This window comes from Zootoca vivipara, chromosome 5 (genome assembly GCF_965207765.1).
Source record: "Zootoca vivipara chromosome 5, rZooViv2.hap1.1, whole genome shotgun sequence".
Lineage (NCBI taxonomy): Eukaryota > Metazoa > Chordata > Lepidosauria > Squamata > Lacertidae > Zootoca > Zootoca vivipara.
Genome location: NC_142588.1, coordinates 60,922,592 through 60,934,792, shown reverse-complemented (window position 1 = coordinate 60,934,792; position 12,201 = coordinate 60,922,592). Strand labels below are relative to the sequence as shown.

The window sequence follows — 12,201 nt, the reverse complement described above, 5'->3', positions numbered from 1 at the left end:
AGTTGTAGTCCAATAAGATATAGAGTATACCAGAGTATACCATGTTGGTGTAGGTGTAGATTCCTTCACTGGTCCTTCCTTTTCCCAATTATTTTCATTTACTGGTCTTATTTTCATTGGCACTCCATCTCTTCCACTTACGCTTTCATTAGAATGAGTTTCCAGTCTATTGCCTGTTCTTTCTCCTTCCTTCGGCTACTGCTTCTGAGATTTCCTATCTCTTGGGACCTCTTCCTTCACATTTCCCCAAAATTAGCCTCCCTATCTGGCCAAATAGATCTCTCTTCCTTAGAGCCTGTATTGTAGGATATTATTCCAAGCCTGGATTCTTTGAATACAGAGGAACGCTAATTCTTGCATTTAACTTTCACTGATACAGCAAAATGATGGGCAGTTTACAGTCATCCAGTTGGTGGGGATGCTGCGAGGGATCGCAGCTGGTATGAAGTACCTTGCAGAAATGAATTACGTCCACCGGGACCTCGCAGCCAGAAATATCCTGGTCAACAGCAACCTGGTTTGCAAAGTATCTGACTTTGGCCTGTCACGTTACTTACAAGATGACACCTCAGACCCAACTTATACCAGCTCTTTGGTAAGTACCTGTTCACATATCATGTATGTAAGAACTCATGTGGAGGGAGATGTGCAGTTTCCATCAATTCACTTTTAGTCAGTGATAACAGCTGCAACTATGCATTGGCCCTCTTCTAATGATTTTCATACAAAATGGTTTTAGTTGAATATCCATTCCAATATTTATTGCAGCCATAATTTATTGTATGGTGATTATGAGGACCAATGTCATATAGGAGACATATGGTCCCAAAGGAACTATATTTTGAATGGGAAATAGAGAGGAAGGGAGGAGAGAAAAAGTATCGGACTGGGAACATGAGCAAACAGGTGATCATAGCAGATGGCAAGTTCAAGGGAACAGCAAAATAGTACTTATCACTGACACTTGTGATAGGCTCAGCACAGCAGCCACTCCGTAGCCATTCAGCTTAATGAAATTTTTGAAGACACTGGATATGTGCTTTTTCAGAAGCATGTATTGTTGCCGAAACAACACACTGCTTCCTCTATCACTTCTCAGATTGCCAACAGCTCATTAAGTCCAGGTTCTAATACTGAAGTGTATATTGACTCTCAGTGTATATATTGTACAGCCATGATGTCACCTATTAAGTGGATGCAGGTATTTTACTGTGTGGTTCAGACAGTGAACTCTTGCTTTTTAATGAAGGGAGGAAATGCAGAATTCACGAGAAATTCAAAACACTTGATCACAGTTATAACAGCACTGTGGGATTTTGCAGTTCTTGATTTAAGATATGTCTTAGAGTTAATTCTCCTAAGAAAAGTTTGGTGGTTTTTCTTGGCAAGAGGCCATATTAGGTCACATTGTCTTGGCTGGCCTCAACATCGTTTGCAGTCTTAGCAGACCTTTCAGACTCCACATTCACAGTTGACTCAAATGGCTTCTTCTGGTGTCTTGCTGAGACTTGAATGGAAAAGTGAGTGTTTTCAAGCAACATCAATATTGATGACCAGCATCTACTGATCCTTGGCAGCAGCCCTTAGTGTGCTCTATTTATCATGACAGAATTCCAGAAAACAAAGCTGGAAAGTGTCTTACATTTTTATCCCTCCTTTTCTCCAAGAAGCTCAAAGTGGCACACTTCATTTTTTCCCCTCCCATTTTTCTCCTCACAACAACCCTGTGAGGTATGTTAGGCTGAGAGACTGCAACTGGTCCAAGGTCAGTGGGTTATCTAATTGGCTTTAAGTCAGGATATCCTAAAGCACTGGTGATTGATGGCTGTCAAAACATTTTTGTTGCTTTGAACTGCTCAAAATGCCATAATTCTCTGAAAGGTTTGTTTCCAACACTGAATAGTATTTTCCCAAAATCATTCAACTTAAAATCTTTCTTCCTATGCCTTATACTTTTTAAGGCTAGGTATATCTTTCATAGTAGCCCAGTTTTAAAACTTCCGCTTTATTGAACAGAACTGGACATGACATTTTCATGAGGTTTTTTAATGATGATGATGCAAATTGCTGAGGAAATGTAGGAAACTGATTTTAATATTGAAAAACTGAGAGAAACCAACACCGACAGATTCAGCCACCGCTGGCCTGCTCCACAATCCCCCAGTGGGCTTTGTGGCTGATTTGGGATTTGAACACAGGTATCCTCAATCTTGGTCTAACCACTACAGCACATAAAAGATAAGGGCCCCCTTAATAGATGCTGCAGAAAAACCTTTAATATGTGTTCCATTAATTTAGAGAGTGAAGCTAAATGGGTACTGTCTGTTCCAGAATTCCCTTCTCAGCACATCAGATCTTTTCCTAACATCCTGCCAAACGAGGAGCAAGGCACAACTTTTGAAAGGTCCAGTGAAATGGGAAATGTCCTTTCTTCAAGATGTTTTGGGGACTTTACTGTGGCATTTATAGGTGTATCTGAAGAAGTGTGCATGCGCACAAAAGCTCATACCTATGACAAACTGGTCTCTAAGGTGCTACTGGAAGGATTTTTTTTTTTTTACATTTATAGCTGACACTGGAGAGACTAGAACAGGATCACATGCAGAGCAAATACCAGCGACTGAGCCAGAAACAAGAAGCCAGCTGGTGTTAGTTGATATGAATTTCACTGGATCCGAAAAGCCACTTTCCAGTGGTTGCAAATCAGTGGCATAGGTGCCCTTGTAGTCATTGCAGCCAGGCCATTTTACACCAGCTGAGAATCCTTGAATCAGCCATCCATGGCTTAACTGGGAGTTCAGTTTCCTCTCCAGGCTGCACACTGCGGCCCATTTAAGTAAATCAATGTGAGTTTAAACTGCCCGACTCTGCCTGCCTGGATTGAGCATGAAGTGGCCTCTCCCACCTCTGGAGAAAAAGCAGATTTTCTCATCTGTATTTTTATAGTTAATTTATGCCATAAATGGCCTTCCCAGCAGCTGGGAAATGATGCACTGCCTGCAATTACATCACAGCCTCCCACGGCAGGTTCATAGCTCTGCTCTGGGGAAAAGGTAGGCAAAAACAACCTTCAAGCAAATCTCTCCTCTTTTGGTTATTTAAATAGAGCTTTTATTACAACAACCAAATCTGTTTTGCCACCCATCTTTGAAAAGCAGCTGAAAACTAGAGCAAACAACTCCTCCCAGAGTCAGTGTCTTACTTTGTCTGTGCTTCTCTTCCTCCTCCCATTAGTTTTAATTATGGCATGAATCATTTACATGGAAACAAGATAATTGTTTTCTAACACTTCACATGCTCCGGCTGCTGCTTATTGCACTCCTCACTCTTCCATTGTGACATGGCAGTCCTTACCCATCAAACAGGGTCACAATGGTGTCTGCCTCCTGTTGGAGAGTAACTGGCTCAGATGAGAGGCACACTGCCACACATGGAATGAATGCAAGGTTTTTAATCTTCACGCCCAATGAAGAGATGTTTTGACTGGGAAGCTCTCTCCAATTTGATAAATTTATTAGGATTAGACGAGCTGTCTCATCCTCCCTTTGTACAGGTGAGATATTATCCCAGTCACCAGTCTTAGGGTAAGTGTAAGGCAACCAAATCTTCCATTTGATATGCTAGTGAAATTTGCCAGAGCTAGGCTCAGAAACCAGCTTTGGGGGCTCAAGAAGCCTACTACAGATGAAGTGTGGAAAAGAGTTTCCTCACAGCTTTTTCTCCCCTCCTTCCAATAAGTCCTGCCCCCACTCCATTGGTGTCGCAGCCAAGAGTGGGGTATATATATTCCAACATACTGATGTGCTGATAGTAGTTGTAGGATGGGTGCCTGTATATAATTTTTACATGTGCCTTGGATTAGCTCAGAAAACTAACACTTTCCCTTGATTTTTTGCGGGGGTGGGGGGAAGATAAGATAATTAAAGAATCAGTCCAAGACAATGAGTCAACTCAGCTAATGGGTTCCATCCCTTGTTCTTACCAATATTCCCAATATCAATAGCAACTTTTAACATGTTGGCTTTAACACTTTAATATGCTGACTACTGCTACTCACCCCTCCTACTATTGCTGGGCATCTCTTATTCTCCCCTGGTGCTCAGTTACTCCTGCACTTTCTTCCCCAAGACCGCAGTTTTACCTTCTTCATTTCTTTGATGATCTAGATATTTGGAATACACACTCAACAATATTCAAATGAGCATGAACAGCACCATCACCTTGAACTCACTTTGGCAACTTCTGCACTAGAATAGCTTAGATCAGGGAAACTGAAGTTGATTGAGGTGTATGAAATGCAAAGCGCTGATGGGAATCTGCATTTAAACCAGGAAAGCATGGATCAAAAAAGTCCCCTGCTGTGCACAGAATCCCCCAACTTGTTACTGTAAGAACCATTAAGACATCAAAAGCATGTTCTCCATCTTCTGATTTTAAATAGGCCCCTTACTAACAATCTGGCAGTAGGTATCTTTTATAGCTATGCTGAGATGTGCTCACTCAGAGAGGCATGTTTGCCGACATGCCCTGGAATATAATGAAAGGGAACCCACACTAGTTGCCTCCTAGAATTGGACAAATATAATTTCAAACCGAGCTACCAAAGTATGTGTTGCTCCTCATCTGGTGTACTTGTGATGAGCTGTCATCTTTGCGCCAAGGGCAACTCCACTTCCTTGCCCTTCGCTTGCCATCTTTCTTAGGGGAAGAGGCCCGAAGCAAAGGAAGTTTGCCTGTGTCACAATAGAAAACTGCCAAGGGTAAGGAAGTGTCACTCAGGATAAAACCCTGAAGGCCATAGTTTCTACTTGATATGCAAAGAGGTGCAGAGAAACAGCTGTTGCTGTCAGCCTTTGACGTCTGCTTTTGGGACTAGTAAGTGTGAGGGCACCTACATATTCCCTATAGGAAACATGCTGTCCTTTCCAAAACACTTGAATGTTCCTTGGCATTCATGGGAATGAGATTTTGTTACTTTAGTTAGTGTTTACATTTAGACATCACAGCTGGAATAAATGTCATAAAGTTAATTTTTTCACCGCAAACACCTGTGCAGCAAATACCTGTGTCTCCTCCTTCAAGGTGCATGTTCAGGAACAAGGTAAGCATATAAGCTAGGGCAGGGATGGGAACCACTTGTGGCTCTTCAAATATGTTTGGACTCCAACTCTCATCATCCCTGCGAGAAAAACCAATAGGCAGGGATGCTGGGAGTTGTAGTCTAGTGACATCTGAAGGACCACAGGTTTCCCATCCCTAAGCTAAAGTCATGAACCTAGACTTATTCTTGGATGCACAGACCTAAACCAGTTTTGTTGCTGTTCATGGAATCGTGGGAATTACGGTTCTGGAAAAACTACAATTTCTAGGGTCCAAGATGTAAATTATGGCAAGCTAGTTCAAAAGCCAACTGTAATCTAGTCATGGTCTGTCTAGCTGCTCTTTGGTGTATTGCTCTTGCTCTCTGAACCTGTCACTTTACCAGGGAGAATAATAACAATGTCTTTTGTAATATCTACTGAGATTTCCTAAGGAAACCTAAATCATTCTCCTCCTCCTCATACATCAGCACTTGTTTGGCTGAAATAGTGTTGCACTCTGAAATTTTGTATTTTGTGATTTTCCACTGATCTGTCAGGATTTGCAGTGAACCAAAGACACTGGCATTCACGCTGGGCTTTCTTTTAAAAACTTTCAATTGGTCTGGGGTTGTTTTTTTTTAATGTGGACAATTAAGAGCAGGGGTAGCCAGCTTTATGTTATTATCAAGCACCACTCTGATCCCCAGATACTAGGAAGGTAGCATACAACTTGATGCTGGCCTGAATTTAAAGGGAATGGTGAACCAGCACCCAGCTCAGATTGAACCCTAATGACGATTTATTGCCCCCTGCAATTGATTTGGAACCAGATCCAGGTGTTTTCTGAATTGACCCATGTTGAGCTAATCTGGTGCCTTGGGGCTGTACACCATCATAGAAACTAATAAACTGCATTAACCTTAAAAAATAAAATCAATTTACAAATCTTGGTGTTTTCCTAGAATTCCTGCGCAATGGCAGGTATATCCAGCTAGTCTGCTATATATTTTGGGAAGTTGTTTCTCTGTTTATTATATGTTTGGACATATATGTTTGCTATATGTTTGGATACCTATATGTTTGTAACCAAATTTTGCATAATGAGTCGTGAGAGCAGGTTTTCATCTATGAATGGATAGAACTTGAAGCCATTTTAAATCAAGATGGTGGGCTAAACCTTTCAAAATAGCACTGACTTTAACCTCTGATTGCAAAAGAGCACTGCGGGGGTTTCTTTGTTTCTGTTTTTTGTTTCTTAGAATTCCCAAGCAATGCCAGGTGCAAGGCTCCTGGGAAGTAAGCTATAATTTTATAGTTCTAGTTACAGGTAGGTAGCTGTGTTGGTATTCTGTAGTTGAAACAAAAAAAAATCATTCCAGTAGCACCTTAAAGGTAAAGGGACCCCTGACCATTAGGTCCAGTCGCGGACGACTCTGGGGTTGCGGCGCTCATCTCACTTTACTGGCTGAGGGAGCCGATGTTTGTCTGCAGACAGTTTTTCTGGGTCATGTGGCCAGCATGACTAAGCCGCTTCTGGCGAACCAGAGTAGCGCACAGAAACACCGTTTACCTTCCCTCCAGAGCGGTACCTATTTATCTACTTGTACTTTGACGTGCTTTCGAACTGCTAGGTGGGCAGGAGCTGGTAACAAACTTAGTTGGTCTCTAAGGTGCCACTGGAATGAATTTTTAAAATAATTTTATAGTTATTGTTTGTTAGTGTCATCGCTATTAGGTTTAGGTTTCCCAAGGTGGCACAAAATATAAAAATCAGATAACAACTGTAACATGGGCGGCAGAAACGGGGGGGGGGGAATCTGAAACACGCTAATACATATTAAGGAATTATGTCTAAAGAGTCGTAGTAACAACATGTAAAACTGTAAGCAGAATAAAACAAGACTAGTAGCCATCAATACTCATGTCCTCCATGAATTTGTATAATGGCCTTTAAAGCCATCTATAGTTAACATTGGTCTTTTCTTCTCCTTCAGGGTGGGAAGATCCCAGTGAGGTGGACAGCCCCAGAAGCCATCGCCTACCGCAAATTTACCTCTGCCAGCGATGTGTGGAGTTATGGGATTCTCATGTGGGAAGTGATGTCATTTGGGGAAAGACCCTATTGGGACATGTCCAACCAAGATGTGAGTTTTGTGAACCCCTCCCTTAGACCACAGAAGCCATATTTTGTTTTTCTTGAGAGTGGAAAGAATTTTTCACAACCACGCTTCCAGCAAGAATTGCTCAATCGTTTTCCAGTGCCATGTCAACTGTCGTTCTTTCAGCAAAACCTTCTATATGGAATATGTCTTACTGTAGCTTTTCCTTTAAGGGGAAGTGCTCTCTTTCTGCATAGGGAGTGGCTTGGTCGTCGGGACAATGGAATATACTTGTACAATACTCTTTCTTTCCCATACACAGCAACATTAATTTTCTGCCTGATATCATTCCTGTCTACCTGGGCTCTATCTCCCTCCCCCCAAAATGTAGGTTAGTGTAGCCCTCACATAAATCAATATTGAAATGAAGAAAGACATTTGAATAGGGACATTGATAAACTTGAGGATGCCCAGAGGAGATCAGCCAGGATGAAGAGAGGTCTGGAGATTGTCCTATGAGGGACATTTGAAAGAGCCAGGTATGTTTAGTCTAGAGAAGATTAAGGGGAGGCATGATCTGAAACACATACATGCAGAAGGCAGCATAAGCTTGTTCTCTGTTGCTCTAGAGAGCAGGAATAGAAGCAATGGGTGGAGATTTTGGGGAAACCAATTTCAGCTAAACATTAGGAGAAAGTTCCTGAAGGTAAGAAATGTACAGCAGCGCAGCAGACTGCCATGGAAGGTGGTGAGTTCTCTGCTGGAGGAATTCAAGCAGAGTCTGGTTGCTGCAGTTTTAGCAGAGGGATGCTGTACTTGCCGCCTGCATTGAACAGGGGTTGGACTAGAGGAGGCATCCCCAAACTTCGGCCCTCCAGATGTTTTGGACTACAATTCCCATCTTCCCCAACCACTGGTCCTGTTAGCTAGGGATCATAGGAGTTGTAGGCCAAAACATCTGGAGGGCCACAGTTTGGGGATGCCTGGACTAGAGGAACTCCGAGCTCCCTTCCAACACTCTTTGGAAAAGGTCCATCTAATCTAGCATCCCGTTCAAATGTCCATGATGCCATCAGAAGAGCCCTACCTCATTTTATGCTTCCAGCAGCTGTTACTCAGTGACTTGTTGCTTCTGAACATTGAGGGTCCATTTCGCTAGTGTGACTAATAGCTCTTGAGAGAACCATCTCCCACAGTTTTCTCTCTCGCAAAGCCACTTAAGCAGTGGCAGCTGCCACATGTTGTGACAGTGAATTCTAGATGTTAATTATGCTTGGGTAAGATAGTGCTTCCTTATATATATTCTGAATACCTTGTTCATTCTAAATCTCTTGTCAATCAGTATTAACCCCCTCCCTGGTTCTCATATTATGAGATAAAGGAAGAAACCACATATTACTGCATTCTTATACTGTAAACCACCCTGTGATCTTTGGATAAAGGGTGGTATATAAATGTTAATAATAATAATAATAATAATAATAATAATAATAATAATAATAATTCTCTTCATACTATTCATGATAAATGTACAGTGGTGCCTCGACTTACGAATTTAATCCGTTCTGAAGGCACCTTCGTAGGTCGAAAAATCTGTAAGTCGAAAAGCACCATTGGAAACGCGATTTCCCATAGGAATGCATTGGAAAATTCGTAAGTCGAAAAAACCCTATCTAAAACTGCCACGGTTTCCTTTCGGATGTCGAGACATTCGTAAGCACGCGGCCATTAGCCCCATTCATAAATCAAAAAATCCGGTTGTCGAGTCGTTCGTAAGTCGAGGTACCACTGTATGTTGTGTTAATTGATCTTACCTCCCAAAAAGGGCATTTCCTAGCCCTAAGGCTATTCTGCAAGCACTTTCTTTTTAGGATCAAACAATCCTGCCTTGCCTTGTTGGCTGTGCAGTGAACAACTGGCACATCCATTTCCCCTTCCAGAGTGTGCTGTGAGCACCAGAGTTTGGAATGAAGAAGGATGTTTGTTAGCGGTGTCCACAACTGTACATTACAACATTGTAGAAGTGCAGTATGGAAAACAAGCCTCTCCTTAATCACACAGCCACACTGAGCCATGCAGTGACACCTTTTGTATCTGAGCACTGGGGCTGCCTGTTTTATCTACTGGTGATTTTCAGGCAGAAATGTTGGGAGTCAGTTCCAGTGTTGATGCATGCTGGGCCCTCGAGAAAGGCTGGGAAATGCTAACTGTGAGGTGCAAACTCCAGCTTGCCATTCCTTCTTCTTATTTTCCCTTGAACCTGTGCTGCAAAGAAAGAGTTTTGGAGATGAAAGAAGCTGAGAAGGGGAGAGGAGCAGAGGAAGAGGAGCTAGTGTGGTAGTAATTGGACACTAGGAACCTGGCAGGCCTTTGAAAATGTTCAGAGGGTTTATGAGCCAGGCACAGAGACTTGATGAAGTCCTGCACTCCAGCATGATAGGCAGAGATAATGAGAGTGGCGGCTGCTAACAGGGAAGGGACTACCTTTGTCTTGAAGCATCAGAACTCAAATTAACCTCTCAATGCCCTGCTTCCTACGGAGAGAGGAACGTTTCCGTTGCTTATTGTGCAGAGGGCACACACCTCTTCCTTTACTCCATATTAGTGTTCTGAACACTGGCTGGAAAAAAGAGCTCAATTTCTAAAGGAAAAGGAGGGTGGGGAACATACCTTGCCCAGGAGGGTTAGAGCAGGGTGGCTCTGGAAGAGAGACAACGTTTCAGCTGGTTGAATCCAGTGCTAAATTCACCACATTCCAACCACCCAACAGTTTAATCCATATAACAACAAAGATTCTTTTCTAAGCCTTGTTGCCATTCATGCTGTGGTTGAGCTTCACTAGTAGAGAACTATGGGAGGACCTGTTGAGAGTAAATTAGTAAGATGAGCCAAATGAGGTTCTTCTAAGCAGCAAGGGCAGGTAAACTGCTACTCCTGTTATATATTTGAGTTTTTAGTTCACTCCGCTGGTTAGTGGGTGGGAATATCCTTTTGTTTTATTGTTAGTGTGCTGCCAGATTTTTCTGTCACTGTTATGGGATGACGTGTTTTTTGTTCTTTGTACACACACACACATACACACACACATCATATATTGTATGGGATGTTATTGTTTCAAAATAATTTCATATATACCCTGTTTCTCCGAAAATAAGACATAGCCATAAAATAAGCCATAGCAGGATTTTTAAGCATTCAAGGAATATAAGCCATACCCCGAAAATAAGACATAGTGATAGGCGCAGCAGCAATGCCGGCCGCGGCAGGAGGAGGGAAAAAAATAAGACACCCCCTGAAAATAAGCCATAGTGTGGTTTTTTTTGAGGAAAAATAAATATAAGATGGTGTCTTATTTTTGGAGAAACACGGTATAAGGGTCTGGTGACTTCTGTTTCAGTGTATCTGAAGAATTTTGCATGCACACGAAAGCTTATACCAAGAACAAACTTAGTTGGTCTCTAAGGTGCTACTGGACTGCTTCAGACCAACATGGCTACCTACCTGAATTTGCAGGTGCCTTCTAAAATAAATATGAAACCTATTATTGTTGGTCCTAATGAAAGGGTTTGGGCACACCCAGCAAGGGTCTAGGAAGTTTTTTCTTCAAATTCATATGTTATCCCCCTCCCCAATTCTTTGTTGCTGTTGTTGTTGTTTTACAAAAAAAAAAAAAACTGGTGACACTCCAAGTTGTTTTTCTTAACATTTGTATTTCCGTCTTTAACTTACCGATGCACTTTTAATTTTGTAGGTAATTAATGCAATTGAACAAGACTACCGGCTCCCTCCTCCCATGGACTGCCCAGCTGCCCTCCACCAGCTTATGTTAGATTGCTGGCAGAAAGACCGCAACACCCGGCCACGCTTTGCTGAAATAGTTAACACGCTAGACAAAATGATCCGTAATCCGGCAAGCCTCAAAACTGTGGCTACCATCACCGCTGTGTAAGTTTCCAGCTGCCTTGCTGCGTAGTGGCTGAGGCCTGAAAGCCATATTTGGCATTGCAAGTAGAACTACCAAGCAGCTTTTTTTAAATAAAAAAACCTTAGTTGATTAATAATCTCTCTTAAATTTTAAAATGATTAATTAATCAGTTTTATTTAAATACATTTGCATATTACGAAACACTTAATATATGGGTCTTTTAAAGGAGAGTGAGACAATTTGCCATTTTAATTAACAGAAACTACTGCTTAATGTTCTTGTTCATTCTATAGTACAGTTACATAACAGTAAATTGTCAAAATAGAATCAAGTGTGCTCTTAAGTGAGTCCTTCCAATAAAAGTTCCTGTCAATTAAAGCATTGAATCAACTCAAGCTTTAGAATATAAACTATTGGTTAAAGGTTGTGATTCAAAGCCAAAGAGAAGCAGAGAGGCCTGCATTGTGTTTACTGACTCCTAAACTACTATTTCTGATTCTCCTGCCCCCAACTTCCCAGAAGAAAAGAAGGTGGCAGGAATGGCCCAAGTCATGTGAGTGTGCAGGCTGTGGAAGAGGAAATTATAGCCACTTCATTCCTCCCTAGTTCTTTTGCTGCATTGAGCTAAGCCTGGCCAAACCATGAGCTGTAAACCATGGGACCACCCCTGGTGACAGCTCATAGTCTGGGGAGAGCTAAACTATGAACCCAGGTTTGGGTGACATGCTCAGCCAAGTCATGGCACCGCAACAAAATGACAAGAGAAGTATCCCTTCTCCAAGAACCTGCATGCTTCCATGGTCATGCTAAGCCATGGTTGGCTCAGTGTGGTAGGCAAACCAGACCACCATGTAGGAGCATCCAAGGACTCCATACCAAACACATTCCTCCTTATCATCCCCACTCCCTCCAGATGAATCCTCAGTGGGGCAGGGAATGTCGCTCTGGCTGCAGCCAATGCAGATGCCACAGATTCTCCAAGCCCAGGAAGTACAGCAACTTTACACTGTCCAGAGCATCCAGAAACTCTGTGTGGCCAATGGACTGCCACCTTTCCATTGGAAAGTTATGGGTGGGGAAGCAGAGGTGTCCCCAT

General features: G+C 42.3%; 1 protein-coding gene across 3 annotated transcripts in view; it reads left to right on the top strand.

The window, feature by feature from the left end:
• The window catches only part of EPHB1 (EPH receptor B1), a 348,341-nt gene that overhangs the window by 309,606 nt on the left and 26,534 nt on the right, over positions 1-12,201 (top strand). For all 3 annotated transcript variants that reach the window (XM_060274588.2, XM_088670750.1, XM_060274587.2), the window contains exons 12-14: positions 380-595; positions 7,076-7,225; positions 10,932-11,125. In XM_060274588.2, the coding sequence (XP_060130571.1) occupies positions 380-595; positions 7,076-7,225; positions 10,932-11,125 (560 nt within the window). The remainder of the gene's footprint in view (positions 1-379; positions 596-7,075; positions 7,226-10,931; positions 11,126-12,201) is intronic.